The sequence below is a fragment of the Gadus chalcogrammus genome, chromosome 5, assembly GCF_026213295.1.
Source record: "Gadus chalcogrammus isolate NIFS_2021 chromosome 5, NIFS_Gcha_1.0, whole genome shotgun sequence".
Classification (NCBI taxonomy): Eukaryota; Metazoa; Chordata; class Actinopteri; order Gadiformes; family Gadidae; genus Gadus; species Gadus chalcogrammus.
Window position 1 is genome coordinate 22,474,986 of NC_079416.1, and position 20,456 is coordinate 22,495,441.

Sequence of the window (20,456 nt, forward strand, 5' to 3'; positions counted from 1 at the left end):
TCTCTGGTGTGTAGCGTGTGTCACTGTATGTGTGTCTTCAGTGTGTGTCCCTGGATGTGTGTGTTGAGTGTATGTCTCTGGTGTGTAGTGCGTGTCACTGTAAGTGTGGGTTTAGTGTGTGTCTCTGGTGTGTAGCGTGTGTCACTGTAAGTGTGGGTTTAGTGTGTGTGCTCACAGTAGACGTCCACGCGTATAGACTTGATGGCAGGAGAGCCCAGGCTGTTGTCGGCCTTGCAGTAGTAGCGCCCCCCCTGGTGACGCTGGATACTGCGGATCTTCAGCGTCTCGTTGAACACAGAGTACTCAGCGGAGCGCTCAGTCACGCTGCCCGCTGTCTTAGACCACCGCACCTGGGGAGGGGGGAGAGGGAGGAGAGAGGGGGGAGGAGAGAGGGGAGAGGGAGGGGGGGAGAGAGGGGAGGGGAGAGGGGGGGGAGAGAGGGTAGAGGGAGGAGAGAGGGGGGGAGAGGGGGATGAGAGAGGGGTGGAGAGAGGAGAGAGGGGGATGAGAGGGGGGGAGATAGGGGGGGGAGAAGGGGGAGAGGGGAGAGGGGGGCAGGAAAGAGTGAGAGGAGGAGAAGAAAGTAGGGGCAGGTGGAGGACAGTGGTGAGAGGGGGGGGCAGGGGGGAGGAGAGGAGGGAGGAGGAGGAGAGAGGAGAGGAGAAGAGGGGACAGGAGGAGATGAGGAGTTGGTTAATTTATAATATATGTCATATATTTGCCATTACTGGTCAGTGGCATTAGATGACAACATTGGACAGAATCATTGCAAAACATCAACGGCAGAGCCCAGAGAAATTATAATGTTGGTACATTATAGTGAGAAGAAGAGAGAGAGAGAGAGAGAGAGAGAGAGAGAGAGAGAGAGAGAGAGAGAGAGAGAGAGAGAGAGAGAGAGAGAGAGAGAGAGAGAGAGATAGAGGGAGGTACAGAGAGAGAGGTACAGAGAGAGAGAGAGAGAGAGAGAACGTCCATTGGGTGATCTATTTTTAGAAACAGCCTCCACAGGCTGTCAACATCGCAGCCTACACACACACACACACACACACACACACACACACACACACACACACGCACACACACACACACACACACACACACACACACACACACACACTGTGTTGATTCAGCTATCTAGAATCCAAACGTAGGATATAATGTGCACATTATGATAATACTAATAATAGTAATAATAGTAATAACAACATATATTAATGATAACAATAATAATACAATATACAATGATACTTATATAATCCTAATCTGGACGAGGTCCGGATGTATGTAATGTAATAATCTGTTCTAATCCAGCGGTCCAGCAGACATGTTTGAAGTTAACATGCGGGAAGGACCAGACTTCTAGGAATCACTGATCTCTTCGTAGAACAGAACATGTATTTATCTATCACATAATATATGTATTATATCATTATACAACAGCATATTATACATTGTTACATTACAGATTATATTACTATGTAACAAAACATCAAATTATATTACGTTGTATAGGGATTATACTTGTACACAACAGTACATTATATGGGTGTGGTCATAGTTACCTGTGGGGTGTGTCTACCCTCACCTGTGGGTGTGGTCATACCTGTGGGGCGGTGTCATAGTGACCTGTGGGTGTGGTCATACCTGTGGGGCGTGTTCATAGTTACCTGTGGGTGTGGTAATACCTGTGGGCCGTGGTCATAGTGACCTGTGGGTGTGGTCATACCTGTGGGGCGTGTTCATAGTTACCTGTTGGTGTGGTCATACCTGTGGGGCGTGGTCATAGTGACCTGTGGGTGTGGTCATACCTGTGGGGCGTGTTCATAGTTACCTGTTGGTGTGGTCATACCTGTGGGGCGTGGTCATAGTTACCTGTGGGTGTGGATGTCCGGTCACCAGGCACTGCAGCTCCAGCGTGTCGCCCTCCCGGATGGTGTACACACGCTCTGCGTAGCCCTCCTCCTCCACGTTGCACGCATGGCCAGAGTGCACGATACGCACCGTAGGAGGCGCTGTCGGGCACAGTCACACAGTTAACGTACGGACGTTTTGGGGACGTAGAAACACAGATAAACTACGTAGGGTGGACCTAGACACGAAGTGTCTAGGTCCACCCTACGAGACATAGAAACACAGTTAGCATGCTGATGTTGTGGGGACCTACAGTAACACACAGAAACCATGCTGATGTTGTGGGGACCTACCCACAGTTACCATACTGATGTTGTGGGGACCTAGACACACAGTAACCAGACTGATGTATTAGGGACCTAGACACACAGTAACCAGACTGATGTTGTGGGGACCTAGACACACAGTTACCATACTGATGTTGTGGGGACCTAGACACACAGTTACCATACTGATGTATCGGGGACCTAGACACACAGTAACCATACTGATGTTGTGGGGACCTACCCACAGTTACCATACTGATGTTGTGGGGACCTAGACACAGAGTAACCATACTGATGTTGTGGGGACCTAGACACACAGTAACCATACTGATGTTGTGGGGACCTAGACACACAGTAACCAGACTGATGTATCGGGGACCTAGACACAGAGTAACCACACTGACCAAAACATTTCCTGTAAAATAGCGAGTTGAACTAGTCATTGAAAGAAAGGAACATTGTTATGCTTGTCGTATAAACTATTTATGTTTCACTTCAACCACAGTACACCCATTAGTTAGTAAATCAGGATGTTTCCGACAGAGAGAATAAGCACAACAGTACAGCTTGGGGCAGTAGGTTGGAATAAAAGGTTGTGTATAAGTAGCTGAGCTACTTCCTCTCTTTAGTTGTGTTTGGTACAACCTCAGTCATCTACTGGTTATACTGGGAGCTGCAGAATACAATCACAATCTTATACTGGTTATACTGGGAGCTGCAGAATACAATCACAATCTTCTACTGGTTATACTGGGAGCTGCAGAATACAATCACAATCTTCTACTGGTTATACTGGGAGCTGCAGAATACAATCACAATCTTCTACTGGTTATACTGGGAGCTGCAGAATACAATCACAATCTTCTACTGGTTATACTGGGAGCTGCAGAATACAATCACAATCTTCTACTGGTTATACTGGGAGCTGCAGAATACAATCACAATCTTCTACTGGTTATACTGGGAGCTGCAGAATACAATCACAATCTTCTACTGGTTGTACTGGGAGCTGCCCATTACAACCAAAGTAATCTACTGGTGGACAATGGGAGCTACTGAGTACAACCACAGTCTTCTACTGGTTATGCTGGGTACTGCCCACAATCTGTGACTGGTTATACTGGGAGCTGCCCAGTGCAACTACTGTATCATACTTGTTATACTGGAGGCTGCCGAGTACAACCACAGTCTTCCACTGGTTATACTGGGAGCTGCCGAGTACAACCACAGTCTTCCACTGGTTATACTGGGAGCTGCCGAGTACAACCGCAGTCTTCCACTGGTTATACTGGGAGCTGCCGAGTACAACCGCAGTCTTCCACTGGTTATACTGGGAGCTGCCGAGTACAACCAGATCCGAAATGTTCCATTTGGAACATGATTTTGACAGCTTCTTAGAAAGAATGTGTGAAATGTATCCAGCGTGAATGCGATCAATTCATCCATCTTCCGCTCTCCTTCATCCATCCGATGAAATGGTTTGAATTACCTCTCCCTGGTTAACTGGTGAAGCTCTCCCTCCCTTTAATCCCCCCCAACACACACACAAAGACACACACACACACACACACACACACACACACACACACACACACACACACACACACACACACACACACACACACACACACACACACACACACACAAATCCAAATTAAATCCCATTTCGGGAAAGGGATGAGAGAATGTGTGTGTGTGTGTGTGTGTGTGTGTGTGTGTGTGTGTGTGTGTGTGTGTGTGTGTGTGTGTGTGTGTGTGTGTGTGTGTGTGTGTGTGTGTGTGTGTGTGTGTGTGTGTGTGTGTGTGTGTGTGGTGTGTTGTTCCTAGTAGGATTTCCCCTTTCTTTCAATACACACTAATACCTAGTGTTACACACTAATACACTCTGAAACACACTCATACACACTGATACGTACTGACCTACACACTAATACACAGTGATATACACCACACCCTACACCACTCTACATGCTGACCACAGGCCAGCAGATCAGCCTCTTCACCTCGTATCATATGAGTCAGCCATTCCAATTCAGGTTTAATCGATTAATCAATTCACTGACAGACAGGCAGCAAGACAGACAAACAGACACACAGAACGAGAGACAGAGAGACAGAAAGAGACACAGTGACAGAAACAGACAGAGAGACAGAAACAGACAGAAAGCAAGACAGAGGGACAGGGAGACAGAAACAGACAGAGAGACAGGCAGAGAGACAGCTAATACAGTGTTTTGTGATTGAGTCGGTGGTGTAACTATGGCACCACACTGTTAGCTAACAGGCTAAGATGTTAGCATTCTGATGACAGCATTGCATAACACAGCAATGGCCTTAATCCCGCCAGAGCCGATGGAATATTACCTTATTGAGGACAGTTACCTTCTAGAGGGGAAATATTACATTCTAGATGTGGAATATTAGATTCTAGATTTGAAATATTATATTCTAGATGTGGAATATTATATTCTAGATTTGAAATATTATATTCTAGATGTGAACTGCTACATTCTAGATTAGGAATATTACGTTCTAGATGAGGAATATAACCTTTTAGATGAGGAATGTAACTTTCTAAATGCGGAATATTACCGTCTGAATGCAGAATATTATCATTAGAGGATCTACTATATATATCAGATCTAGAGGTACTACTTAAGATATTAGATCTGGAGGATCTAACCTAGATTTGCAATAAGATGATGTTATATAGATATTAGATCTAGATGATGTTATATAGTTATTATATCTAGATTATGTTATATAGTTATTATATCTAGATGATCTTCTCTACAAATGATATCTAAATGATCTCTAAATCTAAATTTAGATCTAAATTAAAATATGATATGCATGATGGTGAAGTTTTGTCATGAGACATCGTTACCACGGTAACATGACGCAGTCTGATGGCTGCTGTATTAAATGAGTCACGATGATGTCATGATGATGTCATGAGGAGAGTATTGCACATGTTCACATGACTGGAAGTACAAATCTCCTTAACAAATAAACATACAATATGTTCAGCCTGATGTACGTGTGAGGTAGTGTTTGCGTGAGTGTGTGTTTGTCTCAGTGCTCGTGTGTGTTTGTGTGTCTCTGTGTGTATGTGTATGTCACTGCTTGTGTATGTGTGTGTGTGTGTGTGTGTGTGTGTGTGTGTGTGTGTGTGTGTGTGTGTGTGTGTGTGTGTGTGTGTGTGTGTGTGTGTGTGAGTTTTTCCCAGCTCTTGCAAAAAGACCAACCTCGCACAACTCACCCCAGGCAATGAGAGAGAGAGGCTGCTACTGTACTGATGCTAAAAATAGAAACAGAGTCCAGAACACACTGAGGTAACCTCACACACACACACACAACAACATACACACACAACATACATACACACACACACACACACACACAGAACTGCATACCGACACACAAAAAAACCAACACACACACACACACACACACACACACACACACACACACACACACACACACACACACACACACACACACACACACACACACACACACACATTAACCAACAGACACACACATATACATAAACACACACACAAACCCACTGACACACACACACACACACGCACACAAACATACACTCTCAAAACTTGCAGTGCGTCATGACTCAAGAGCATTTTCTGTTGAGCCAAAAATGTGTTTTAGTAGCATGTTGTATGTTGTAGCATGCTGCAAGTAGCATGTTGGAAGTAGCATGTTGCTGGTAGCATGTTGCTGGTAGCCTCTTGCTGGTAGCATGTGGTTGGTAGCATATTGCTGGTAGCATGTTGTTAGTAGCATGTTGCTGGTAGCATGTTGTTAGCAGCATGTTCGGTGGTAGTATGTTGCTAGCAGCATGTAGCTAGTCTTTGTTGCCGCTGCTGAACCCAGCTGTCAAATTGGACCCTTCTCTTCTCCCCTGACACGTCTAAACATTGTGTTTCCATGCCGATGCTTCCGGAAGAGCGGGAAAGGGGGCAGGACAGTCTAGTGGTCCGGGTGTTCTTCCTGAGGCCCGGGGCTGTGTCAGGACAGACGCCGGAGACAGAACGCTCCCACTACAGCCCTCACTCTCGCTTCCTTACAAAAACCTGATCCTCGTTATTTTTGGGTCGTGCCACAAATACGAGGCCAAAGCTGTGCTGCGCATCTCTGGGCTTCGGACTCCCCGTTCAGACGGGCTCGATCCCCGATGTCCACTTTCTACCGGTAGGTACCCCCGAGCAAGAGGACCCCAAACCCATACCTGCTCCTTAGTGACCGTTGTCCAGAAACGCGTCTATAGAAGCCTCTCTGAAATGACTACATTGCATTGCAACAGTATTAGTAGTATTATATCATTGTGTAGTTGCAAAAGAGTACTTTTTTTGCGGTTTCATCATTCACACGTTCATTCACATGAATCGGCCTCCAGAGAGATCCAGGTTTAATTCTGTAAGCTGCTCAGTCACACACACACACACACACACACACACACACACACACACACACACACACACACACACACACACACACACACACACACACACACACACACACACACACACACACACACACAAGATACACACAAACAGACATACACTAATCATGTCGGACAAGTTTCTGTAACAAACTTTTTCGGGGGCAAAGCGAGCATTACAATAAAAATAGATTAAAGAGCCAGGTTCATTCTCTCTCAACCAATAGGAGGGCAGCAAAACTGCTGCGCTGGTGCTGTGTGTGTGTGTGTGTGTGTGTGTGTGTGTGTGTGTGTGTGTGTGTGTGTGTGTGTGTGTGTGTGTGTGTGTGTGTATTCCAGATGGCCCTCAGGTCCAGAGGATGCTGTTAGGATGGATTAATCACTCACACAAACACACACACACTAATACTGAATGTGTGTGGATTGCCAGAATATAACCTGACTTCATCACCTCTACCATCATCATCACCACCCTCATCTTCACCCTCATCATCATCATCATCACCCTCATCTTCACCCTCATCATCATCATCATCATCATCATCATCATCATCATCCTAACCATCATCTTCATCATCACCCTCATAATCATCATCATCATCATCATCATCATCATCATCATCTCCATCCTAACAACCATCTTCATCATCACCATCCTAACCATCATCTTCATCATCACACCTCAGACTACCAGTGAGTATATAACTACTGGATACTTTGTGCTACAATGAAGTGGTGGTGTTAGTATTGTATGTAGTGGTAGTATTAGTAGATCACAGTATGCAGTGGTAGTATTAATGTTGTATGTAGTGGTAGTATTAGTAATGTATGTAGCAGTATTAGTAGATAACAGTAAGTAGTGATACATTAGTACTGTATGTAGTGATAGTATTAGTAGTGTATGTATTGGTAGTATTAGTATTGGTAGTATTAGTAGTGTAATGGTAGTATTAGTAGTTTACAGTAGTAGTGGAGTTGTCATATATTGTGTTCATTTATTTATTGTGTTTGATAATAGAAGGGCCTACTCATATAATTCCATTCTTGATGATACTCAGATGTAGTCATAAACACATCTAGTAAAATAATGACGAGCGCGTGCGCCATTAACGCAGGCGGCCCGCACGAGCGACGGGTCGTAGGCCTCGCGTGGCACCCGCTAACTACTGATGCTTGCGGGCGGAGTGTTGGCTCTATGGCGGGAAAAAACACAACGGTACACGGAGACGGACGTAAAGGAGGCCGAGCCCCCGGGCAGCGCCCCGGGCCACCGCAGTCTATACCTGTTGTCTCTCTCTCGCGCACACACACACAAACGCACACGCACCCGTACGCAAACGCACACACAAGGCGTGCGCACGCGCGCAGACACGCGCATGCACACACACGAACACACACACACACACACACACACACACACACGCACACACGCACACGCGCACACACACACACACACACACACACACACACACACACACACACACACACACACACACACACACTCACAGACACAACCCGGTTTCCTCACAAGGTCAACCCGCTATAAACGGGTCTCGGGACGGTGTCGTTTGGTTCCGGTCCTTACCGTACACGCCCTGGGCCTGCGCGCCCTCCAGGAACACGTTCACGAGCCACAGGAGACCGAAGACGGTGCCCATGTTCACGTCATCCAGCGGCCCGGTGACACGGTGTTCAGCCCGAGGCGAGCTCACTCTCCCCGGCGCCCTCCGATCAGCATCCCCCCTCCTCCACACAGCCGCCGGGAACCGAATCGAATCCGGTCCCGCGTCAAACGGCCAGACTCGACCGACCCTCGAGAGAGATCACAGTGTCCGGTAGATCGCGTCACACAGCGCCGGTATCATGTCGGTTAAAACGTAGCGAACGTCCGTGGTTCCGGTGTAGAGACGGCGCGGGGAGCAGGTGCTGTCAGCGGTTCTCCTTGGCTGTGACATTGTACCAGGGACGACCACCGTACGACCAGCGGGCTTTCCGCTCCCTCCAGTGGGCTGCAGGTGGCGCGGTGGGTGGCTGGTGGTCACGGGGCTCCGGGAGACACGAGGCGGGAGATGTGAGCATCCCAGACCGCTGCGTTCCGCGGAAACTGTCGGCGGAAAATCTGCCGCGCGGGCGTCACATCACTCGCACACTCTCTCTCTCTCTCTCTCTCTCTCTCTCTCTCTCTCTCTCTCTCTCTCTCTCTCTCTCTCTCTCTCTCTGTCTCTCTGTTCTCTCTCTCTCTCTCTCTCTCTCTCTCTCTCTCTCTCTCTCTCTCTCTCTCTCTCTCTCTCTCTCTCTCTCTCTCTCTCTCTCTCTCTCTCTGTCTCTCTGTTCTCTCTCTCTCCCCTCCCGGACCCTCTCTGTCAAAACTCTCTCTCTCTCTCTCTCTCTCTCTCTCTCTCTCTCTCTCTCTCTCTCTCTCTCTCTCTCTCTCTCTCTACTTCGTGAAAAGACAGCGGCAGGTTATATGTTCAAATCCCTCAAACTGCGCCTGTGTGCTACGTGCTACGCTCCGACGGCCGCGTCAGGCACGCGACTCTGAGGGTCTCATTGGTATGAAGCAGTCTCTCTCTCTCTCTCTCTCTCTCTCTCTCTCTCTCTCTCTCTCTCTCTCTCTCTCTCTCTCTCTCTCTCCCTCTCTCTCTCTCCCTCTCTCTCCCTCTCTCTCCCTCCCTCCCTCCGGGAGCCCCCAGTCGTGGAGCGCGGCAGTAGAGCCGCTCTTGCCCCCCCCCCCGGAGTCTCGTTCTTTTACTCAAACACTTCTGTGTGCCGCGAGCGGCGTCCGCGGCAGCGCCAAGGCGGACAGCGCATGCTCCGCCGTGTGCGGTGTGACGCACGCGAGGAGAAATCCGTTGGCTGCTGTCAAAGTTCAGACCGCTTGGCTCGTGCGCGGCGCGCGGTGGAGAATACCACTATTCACTATATTCACAGGCTAGGCCATGTACATATGATTCATATAGAAGGCTATACAAACACATTTAAATAAATATTGATATTACTGGGAGGAAAATTAGACAAACATATTCATATTCATTCAGACATATTCCAAATAAAATAAACTAGTGATTCTGAAAGCTTGATATAGGATACAGTATGGATACATTATTCACTTGATATATAATCAACAATATTGATCTAGGTACGGTGAAGTTGTAAAACTATAGACTGCATGGTACGAGTTACACGTAAACAGTGCTGTGTGGACAACCGGTGATTATCCCCATGACAACCATTGATGACCACCATGACAACCAGTGATATATATACCCCCTTAATTGAGCGCCTTCAAGAATGGTTAGTAACTATTCAACGCTAACTGGTTACCTATCTGCTCCCTGCAAAGTAATGGGTTGGGGTTCCCTGCTTGCTGGAGAAATAACTGTCCCTTGTTAACTGCGTGGCTAGGTGTTTCCTGCTAATTGGTTTGCTAACTCTTCATTGCTAACTGGCTAGCTCTGTGGTTAGTGAACTGCTCTCTGCTAACTGACTAGCAAGAGAGGAGAGGAGAGATCTCCATTCCTGAGGAGAAAACACCTCATGCTGCCTCCTCCTCTCCAGACAAAATATCTTAAACGGGCCATCAGTGTGTTACTCGTCTGTCTGTCTGTCTGTCTGTCTCTCTCTCCAGGCAGAGCTCTAGCCATTACCTCTAATTAACAGGGAGACAGTCAGCTCTTATTGTAGTGAGAGAGTGTTTATATAGTGAGAGTGTTTACATAGTGAGTGTTTACTAAGAGTGTTGCTGTTGTGAGAGAGTGCATGTAGTGAGAGTGTTCATGTAGTGAGTGTTCATGTAGTGATTGTTTATATAGTGAGTGTTCATGTAGTGAGAGTGTTCATGTAGTGATTGTTTATATAGTGAGTGTTCATGTAGTGATTGTTTATATAGTGAGTGTTCATGTAGTGAGTGTGTATAAGGTGAGTGTTCATTCATGTAGTGAGAAAGTGTGCATATAGTGAGTGTTCATGTAGTGAGAGTGTTCATGTAATGAGTGTGTATATAGTGAGAGTGTTCATATAGTGAGAAAGTGTGCATATAGTCAGTGAGTGTTCATGTAGTGAGAGTGTTTATGTAGTGAGGGCAGAGCAGAGATCGTTGTCTGGTTAATCTGGTTTCAGATTAAATATGGGGTGACAGATTAGGATTACAGCCCTTGGAGCAATGAGGAACAGAGAAAAATAAACTCTCTTCTCTCTATGTCTCACTCTATTGCTCACTCGCTGTCTCACTTTTTTTATTGTGTTATTTATGTCTCATCCTGCACCTTATGTCTCAATCGCTTTCTCACTCTCTGTGTGTGTCTCTCTCTAAATATTTTGCTCCGTCACTATGTATATATCTCACTCTCAATAATTGGCTCTATTTGTCACTCTCTCACTCTGTGCATCTCCCTCTCCTTCTCAGACTTCGGCTCCATGATGTCACTTTGTTGGAGAGGTGTAGCACTTGGTGTCACATCACGCTGTGTCACACGTTGCTTCCTCAAACAGAGCTTGCTTGGCAAACTAGTGTAAGGTTTGGCCCCTCAGCACTGGAGGGCCAAACAGAAGGGTTGGTTTGGAATGGACCAGCTGGTTTACCGACTCTGATTCAGTGACATCGTTTTCCAGGAGGTTACATCGATGTTGGCTAGTTAGTAGGGCTAACGATAAATCGAATTCAAACCAACATCGCAAAGTAATAGAACGTGATATGCAAATCGCAAAAGGATGCGATTAAAAAATATATATTTTTCTTTTACAATTCAATAGTTAAATAAAGATGTTATAATATAAATTCATGCATCAATTCACAACACATAGGCCTGGCCTAAAGGAAAGAGCAGTTTATATGTTGACTGCTTCCAATGTTGTGTCGGTCATACTATAGAATGATTTATTGCTTGTTTATTGAATTCTACAGAACCTAAAAAAGAATTGCATACTAAATCGCGATCGCAATATAGGTCGAAACAATCAAATGAGATTAGTTCCCCAAATCTTTCAGACCTACTAGTTAGCATAATGTATCATGAGCACGAAACACACCCCTATGTCTGCAGTCCCTCTTCAAACGATGAGAGGAGGGGCCGAGGGACTGTCTAACCCGAGGGAATGTTCATTTACTGATGGCAGGAGGACGTTTGGCAAACCCTGGATTCAAACAGTCGGTCCAAAGCGAATTGCCCCGAGCTTCCTGCTAAATCTCCAGATTTTATCGTGAGTCCCTTCTAACACAGCTTTCTTCTTCGATCTCTATGTACTATAGATAAATATAAACTACTGATGTTAATAGTGTAGTCAAAAGGAGACTAGAGAATTATATTCTGCCGTCAACCAATCACGGCTAAAGTACACAGTCACTCAACTTGTTACATCAATTTGACTTTCCAAGTCAATATTTTATTTTTAAAGACCACATCATAGATTTGACTCTAGTTGCTCTATGTAAGGGAATACAACAGCAAGGATGAAGACAAGAGAGGTGAGGGGAGAGGGGAGGAGAGGGGAGAGAGAGAGGGGAGAGGGAGAGAGAGAGGGGAGAGGGAGAGGAGGAGAGGGGAGAGGGAGAGGGGAGGAGAGGGGAGAGAGAGAGGGGAGAAGGAGAGGGGAGGAGAGGGGAGAGAGAGAGGGGAGAGGGGAGAGGGAGAGGGGGGAGAGGGGAGGGGAGGGGGAGAGGGGAGGAGAGGGGAGGGGGGAGAGGGAGGGGAGAGGGAGAGGGGAGGAGAGGGGAGAGGGAGAGGGGAGGAGAGGGGAGAGGGGAGGAGAGGGGAGGAGAGGGGAGGAGAGGGGAGGAGAGGGGAGGAGAGGGGAGGAGAGGGGAGAGGGAGGGGAGAGGGAGAGGGAGAGGGGAGAGGGGAGGAGAGGGGAGAGGGAGAGGGGAGGAGAGGGGAGAGGGAGGGGGAGGGGGAGGGGAGAGGGAGAGGGGAGGAGAGGGGAGAGGGAGAGGGGAGAGGGAGAGGGGAGAGGGGAGAGGGAGGGGAGAGGGGAGGAGAGGGGAGAGGGGAGGAGAGGGGAGAGGGAGAGGGGAGGATAGGGGAGGAGAGGGGAGAGGGAGAGGGGAGGAGAGGGGAGAGGGAGAGGGAGAGGGGAGAGGGAGAGGGGAGAGGGAGAGGGGAGGAGAGGGCAGAGGGAGAGGGGAGAGGGAGAGGGGAGGAGAGGGGAGGAGAGGGGAGAGGGGAGGAGAGGGGAGAGGGAGAGGGGAGGAGAGGGGAGAGGGGAGGAGAGGGGAGAGGGAGAGGGAGAGGGGAGGAGAGGTTTGACTGAAGATCTGAAGATGAACCTTTCTGGCGGTTATTCCCATGATGCATTGCTTTCTCCCACAACATAGCCGAAACCTAACCATCTTTAACCTAGTACCTAAACCAGCCATCTCTAACCTGACACATTAACTAACCATCCCTAACCTATCCACCTCTAACCTAACATCTGCAACCTAATACCTAAACTAACCATTTCTAATCTAACACCAAAACTAACCATTTCGAACCTAACACCTAAACTAACAATGTCTAAACTGGTACCTAAACTAACTATTTCTAACTCATCACCTAAACTAACCATCTCTAACCTAACACATTAACAAACCATATCTAACCTCACACGTAAACTAACATAATACCTAAACTAACCATCTCTAAACTAACTCCTAAACTAAAATAACACCTAAACTAACCATCTCTAAACTAACTCCTAAATAAATTTAAATAAGGGTGACCCCTTATTTAAACGGACCGTTTCCAAGCTAACACTTAACTTAACCTTTTCTAACCTAACACCTAAACTTAACCATCTCTAAACTAACACTCCTATTTCTTAACCTTACCATTCCATATGTGTGATCCTAATATTTAGATATGAATATATATATATATATATATATATATATATATATTCCATCTATAAATATATAGATATTAAAGGATCAATATGTAACATTGACACCTAGTGTTTAAAACCGGTACTGCAGCCGAGGCTCACATCATTGAGACGCTGAGCCAGGTTGAAGACCCTTAACGAGCACGAGCGCAGTGCACTGAAGCACGTTTCCTCCATCTCCTGTGTCTTAATATGGTCGTGTGTTGCTCGTGTGTTACATATCGTCCCTTTAATACATCTATCTCTCCAGTGCATCATGGGAGGCCCCTGGGAGCCCCGCCCCCTCCCCTCCCCCCCGCTAGCCGCGGTAGGGGACCTTGATCAGCAGCGCCTGTCCCGGGCCCAGCTGCACGGCCTCCAGGGACACGGCGGCCCCCGGCCCCGCGGCCCCGGGCCCCTGGGCGCCGGCGTCGGTGGCCATGACGACCACGCCCTCGGGGCCCAGCAGGGGGTGGGACAGGTCCAGGGCCACGCCCTCCTCGGAGCCCCAGTTGAAGGCGGCGAGGAAGCGGTCGCTCTGGTCCCAGACGCGGGCGTAGGCCAGCGAGGAGGAGGCGTTGTGCAGCAGGAGGAGGTCCCCGTACAGCAGCGCCGGCTCGGCCGCACGCAGCTCGGACAGACCCCGGAACACCTGGAGCACGGAGGAGCGGCGCTCCTGATCCTCCTGGGGGGGGGGAGAGGGAGAGAGAGGGGGGAGGAGAGAGAGAGAGGGGGGGGGGAGAGAGAGGGGGGGGGGGGGGGGGGAGGAGGAGGGGGGGGGGAGAGGGGGGGGGGGGGGGGGAGAGGGAGAGAGGGGGGGGGGGGGGGGGGGAGAGAGAGAGGGCGGAGAGAGAGAGGGGGGGGGGGGGAGACAGGGGAGAGAGGGGGAGGGAGGGGGGAGGGGGGGAGTAATAGTAAGCATTAGGTACTAGAGATACTGCAGAATTATTAAGTAGTATGTATTATGTGCTTAAGATACTGCATTGCATTATTATGTATTAGGCACTAGAGATACTTCATAGTATGAAGTATTACATACTTTAGTACATACTTTAGTACATACTTAAGTACATACTACTTTACTGAAGTGTTCATATCTTACCTTTGCGGTTCCATTGAGCTCCTGCTCTGCTTCCGGCGAGTCCCAGAGCATTGTGGGAAACGTAGTCTCCTGAGGCACAAACAACAGAGGAGATTATCGATAATAACTATTAATAAAAATCTATCATCTCTGCTTATGATCGATTTACTATTAAGAATATATAATACCAAAGTAGAAGATTTATCTGTGTGTGTGCGAGTATGTGTGTGCATGTGTATATATTTATAATCATGCATATGTATGTACGTTGTATTAACTTATGTGTGTACTGATGTGTGTGAGTGTGTGTGGACGCATTTGTGTGTGCACTCACGTGTGTATTTGTGCTCGTGTGTGCTTGCGTGTCTGCGCGTGCTTATGTGTGTGCTTGCGTGTGTGTGTGCTCCTGTGCACATGTGTGTGTGCGTGTGTGTGTGTACCTGGTCCAACAGGCCGACCTCGTCCCCATAGTTGAACACGGGCGTCCCCGGCAACGTGAACAGCAGCAGCTGGTGACCTTTGACCCCGGACGAGCCCACCAGCGAGGCCAGGTGACCCTGGCTCCGCCCCCCCAGGTTCCAGGCCAGCCGACCCTGCGGGTGGGCGGCGACCAGGAGCTGGACGGACTGAGCGCGCTCAGTGGCGTCCTCGGCGGTGGAGCGCAGGACGTCCGACAGCAGGAGGTCCACCCCGCTGGAGCCCAGCAGGGCGGAGACCCCCGGGGCGGACCCCCCGTCCGTCACCCCCACCAGGACCCTGCACACGCACACACACACACACACAGGGGGTTAGGGTACACCCCCCGTGGAGCTCCGGAGGTAGAGCAGGGCCCCACTGGGGCTAGGGTTAGGGGGGTGTGTGTGTGTGTGTGTGTGTGTGTGTGTGTGTGTGTGTGTGTGTGTGTGTGTGTGTGTGTGTGTGTGTGTGTGTGTGTGTGTGTGTGTGTGTGTGTGTGTGTGTGTGTGTGTGTGTGTGTGTGTGTGTGTGTGTGTGTATATAAATATATGTGTGTGTGTGTGTGTATACATGTTTGTGTGTGTGTGTATGCATACAGATGTTTGTCTGTGTGTCAATATATGTTTGTGTGTCTGTGTGTGTGTCTCTCTGTGTGTCTGTGTGTGTGGCGCTGGCCACCAGATGGGGGTGTTCTCACTTCTTGCTGTCGACGTCATCGCTGCGGTTCTGGACGATGGCTCGGATGTCGGCCCAGAGAGATGGCTCGGCGGTCATCACCTGCTCCACCCCCGCCAGCTGGACCCCGTCCACCCCCTCCTTCAGCCAGAACATCAGAGCGGACTGACACACACACACACACACACACACACACACACACACACACACACACACACACACACACACACACACACACACACACACACACACACACACACACACACACACACACACACACACACAGTGAATGGAGGTTGGTTAGCAGGTCTTCCGTGTCACCATGGCAACACAGTGTCCTGAGGTACTGGTCTCACCTTCAGTTCCTCTGCGACCGTCGTCACGGTGATGTTGGAGTACCACGGCTGGTTGCCATGGTAGTTAGGAGTCAGATCCAGGACCAAGAACATGTCTGGAAAGCACAACTTTCAGGATGAGAAGGAGGAGGGGGAAGAGGAAGGGGAGGGGGAGGAGGACAAGAAAGAGTAAGACGAGGAAGAGGAGGAGGAAGTGGAGGAGGAAGTGGAGGAGGAAGTGGAGGAGGAACAGGAAGAGGGGGAGGAGGAAGAGGAGTGGGATGGGGAGAGAGGAGGAAGAGCAGAAGGAGGAGGAACAGGAAGAGGGTGAGGAGGAGGAAGAGGATGACCTACTCTTCTTGTGGACCGCTTGCAGGAGGTCTCTGAACTGCCGGAGGTTCCCGACGTCGGGGGAGATGTTGTGGAAGTCGAGGCGCTGCGGCTGGTCCTCCGGGGCCACGTGCACGGGCCCCAGGACCAGGCCCTTCAGCTTCAGCTTGGCCAGCTGTCTCACCTTCTGCTGCACGCCTGCAGAGCAGCACCTCAGTGAGACCCAGCCCCAACGCACGCCTAGCTCCCACGCTACCTAGCTCCCACGCTACCTAGCTCCCACGCTACCTAGCTCCCACGCTACCTAGCTCCCACGCTACCTAGCTCCCACACTACCTAGCTCCCACGCTACCTAGCTCCCACGCTACCTAGCTCTCACTAGCTCCCACGCTACCTAGCTCCCACGCTACCTAGCTCTCAAGCTACCTAGCTCCCACGCTACATAGCTCCCACGCTACCTAGCTCTCACGCTACCTAGCTCCCACGCTACCTAGCTCCAGCGCTACCTAGCTCCCACGCTACCTAGATCTCTCGCTACCCAGCTCCCACCCTACCTAGCCCTCTCGCTACCTAGCTCCCACCCTACCTAGATCTTTCATACCTAGCTCCCACGCTACCTAGCTCCCACGCTACCTAGCTCTCACTAGCTCCCACGCTACCTAGCTCTCACTAGCTCCCACGCTACATAGCTCCCACGCTACCTAGCTCCCACGCTACCTAGCTCTCACGCTACCTAGCTCCCACGCTACCTAGCTCCAGCGCTACCTAGATCTCTCACTACACAGCTCCCACGCTACCTAGCCCTCTCGCTACCTAGCTCCCACCCTACCTAGATCTTTCACTACCTAGCTCCCACCCTACCTAGATCTTTCACTACCTAGCTCCCACGCTACATAGTTCCCACGCTACCTAGCTCTCACTAGCTCCCACGCTACCTAGCTCCCACGCTACCTAGCTCCCACGCTACCTAGCTCTCACTAGCTCCCACGCTACCTAGCTCCCACGCTACCTAGCTCCCACGCTACATAGTTCCCACGCTACCTAGCTCCCACGCTACCTAGCTCTCACTAGCTCCCACGCTACCTAGCTCCCACGCTACCTAGCTCCCACGCTACCTAGCTCCCACGCTACCTAGCTCCCACGCTACCTAGCTCCCACGCTACCTAGCTCTCACGCTACCTAGCTCCCACGCTACCTAGCTCCCACGCTACCTAGCTCCCACCCTACCTAGATCTCTCACTACCTAGATCTCTCACTACCTAGCTCCCACGCTACCTAGCTCCCCTGCTACCTAGCTCCCTCGCTACCTAGCTCCCTGAGTACCAAGTTAATATCTTAGTACCCTGGGGTCTATAGAATCCCTCCTCATTGTGAATACTGATCGCCGTGCTCACAGACCGTCTAATGATCGGCGTGCTCACAGACCGTCTGTGATTAGTGATCGCCGTGCTCACAGACCGTCTGTGATTAGTGATCGGCGTGCTCACAGACCGTCTGTGATTAGTGATCGCCGTGCTCACAGACCGTCTGTGATTAATGATCGCCGTGCTCACAGACCGTCTGTGATTAGTGATCATCTAGCTCTTGAAGTCTATCTGGACAAACTCGTAGAACTTTCCATGTGCACATTGACCCAAATCAAACATTTTACTATTCTAATTCCCACCATCATCATCATCAGCATCATCCTCCTCCTCCTCTTCATGGTGGAGGTGAGGATGATGATGATGAAGATGAGGCCACCCTGACCGAGTGACTCCCTCTGGCCCCATCTAGGGGCGGGGTGCAGAGGGGCGTGATGTCATCAGAACATTCCAGTCCACCTTCCGTTCATAATCCACTCAGAGAACAACATGACCCAGCACCGTCAGTCTGAATCAAGAGATCCATGCACAGATACATAGATATAGAATACTATAGGCACTGCTGTACGTAGAACGTAGAGAATACCGGTTTGTATTGGGTACTGCTTGTATAGATATAGAATACTAGCCGTATTGAGCCCTGCTGTATAGATATAGAATACTAGATGTTTTGGGTACTGGGTTGAGAATACTGATGTACTGGGCACTGCTGTATAGATATAGAATACTAGATGTATAGGGTACTGCTTGTAGAATACTAGGTGTGTAGGGTAGGCTACTGCTTGTATAGATATAGGATACTAGATGTATTCCGTACTGGGTTGAGAATACTAGATGTATTGGGCACTGCTGAGATGTATTGGGCACTGCTGTAGAGCTATAGAATGCTAGATATATTGGGTACCGTATATAAATGCAACATATTGTTTAGATCTAGAATGTAGACGCGTATATATACCCGGTAGGTTGTCAGCGAAGGCTTGGACGTCGCCAATCTGGTACAGCGGGCCCTGGTTCCACCAACTGACCGCGGGAGGCGTCCGGCAGCGCGGGGCCTGCAGGATGATGATCACCGCCCCGGCCAACATGCCCAGCCAGCCCAGCCAGAAGAGAGCCAGCAGCGCGTAGCGGGTTCGCACCCATCTGTTCCCCCGGGAGGAGAGCGGCGTTAGGGATCGGTTCTACATTAGCATTACATCGGGGTACATTTTGTGCTTTTACATTTTTTTATACCGTTTTCATCATCTAGAGCTGAGCAGTCCGGTAACAACCAGGTAGGCAGTCTGGTAAACAGACCTACGTCCAATAACACGAAAGTAAACCCAAATGACGTGGATTGATTTGTATGAACACTGTGAATGAATCCCATCGGCGCGCTCCAGCGCCCTCGCCCCCCCCCCCCCCTCCCTCCTCCATCATGGATGGAGATCACGAGCTGACATGAGGTCGGTCTTTATTGTGAAGGATGCTCTGAGGCGCTCACCCTGGGGTGCCGGCCACGCGCAGCAGCTCCTCTTTCGATAGACCGGTGAACTTGGCTTCGGTCTCCTCCTCGGGGAGAAGAACCTTGACGGTGCCGTTACCGTTCTCCGCGGCGGGGGAGGACGCCGCGTCCCCGTTGGTGGCCTCTCCCCCGCCGGTCATCGGCTGCTTCTCCTGCTCCTTCTCGGTCAGCTCCACCTCCTTCTCCTGCTCCACCACGGTCGGCTCTACCACCTTCTCCTGCTCCACCTCGGGCGGCTCTACCTCCTTCTCCTTCTCGGTCGGCTCCACCTCAGTCAGCTCCACATCCTTCATGTCCACGGTCGTTCCCTCCGCACTCATCCCGGCTCAGAGACCTGATAAACCCGCAAGATACACCGGCGATACGCGAAGCTAACGGGGGTGCTGGGCTGCCTGAGCGGGTCTGGGTCTTGATTTGGGTCCGAATCGGGGTCTGTGTTTGTGACTCTGCAGACTGTGATGGTGGAGGGGTGCCCGGGTGCGGTGAGGCGGGGCTGATGGGTGGGGTAGGGGGTCGCCGCACTCAAACCGGATTGGTCTAAATTTGAAACGCGTCAGATCTACGACACCCAGCCGGCAGCAGAACGTGGGAGACGCTGCACATCCACAACAGTCTGCTTAATCCCATCGTTCCCATTAAACAGCATCCCTGATCTAGACCGGGGGGGGGACTCGAGACTGTCATCGGGATTGACGGCAGACGGGCTAATGTTGGGTGTCGGGTTATCACCGCGACACCGTAGACTGACTGACTGATAAATACGTATTAAAGTAGCCTATATTATGATATTTTGCCACCAGTTCAGAGTGTGTTTCCGTTACAAACCGTAACGGAAAGAGGAATCAAAACCTACTTCATGAATTTAAGTTGTGATTAAGAATATTCAAAAGTTTGAATGACAAAATCTCGAATAAAAAGGGAACCAACCCATAATATTAAAATAACTACTGCCAGAAACAGGCCCACACAGGCCAGGTTCTGGTAGGACCCCAAGTTCTGGTAGGACCCCAACCCCTGGGAGTTCGTTGTGTATTATGAGCGCAGAAGTCCAGCACGAACAAAGACTCACGGACAGTTGCTGAAACTTTAATGTTCTGAACGACGCCAACAATCCGAAGACACACAGAGACGCACAGAGACGCACCACTCGAAGTCATCACTCACTAGTCACCATAGCAACAACTGCATACACAATCACAATTCATTCAAAGTATTGTCCAAGAGGTCATAGG

General features: G+C 49.7%; 2 protein-coding genes across 2 annotated transcripts in view; both read right to left on the minus strand.

Annotated features, from left to right (window-relative positions):
* Positions 1-8,671, minus strand: part of mdga2a (MAM domain containing glycosylphosphatidylinositol anchor 2a) — a 23,409-nt gene extending 14,738 nt beyond the window's left edge. The window contains exons 1-3 of the mRNA XM_056590675.1: positions 8,228-8,671; positions 1,873-2,012; positions 176-350 (exon numbers count right to left, since the gene is read on the minus strand). Coding sequence (XP_056446650.1) covers positions 176-350; positions 1,873-2,012; positions 8,228-8,300 — 388 coding nt within the window. The 5' untranslated portion in view covers positions 8,301-8,671. The remainder of the gene's footprint in view (positions 1-175; positions 351-1,872; positions 2,013-8,227) is intronic.
* A 5,127-nt stretch (positions 8,672-13,798) lies between these two features.
* LOC130383070 (4F2 cell-surface antigen heavy chain-like) lies at positions 13,799-19,517 on the minus strand. Its single transcript, XM_056591096.1, has 9 exons — positions 19,467-19,517; positions 19,204-19,307; positions 18,679-18,863; positions 16,381-16,554; positions 16,048-16,142; positions 15,714-15,856; positions 15,001-15,316; positions 14,582-14,650; positions 13,799-14,164 (listed from the first exon to the last, which is right to left on the minus strand). Exons 1-9 carry the CDS (start codon positions 19,515-19,517, stop codon positions 13,799-13,801), a joined length of 1,503 nt encoding a protein of 500 aa, XP_056447071.1.
* Positions 19,518-20,456: the final 939 nt, after the last annotated feature.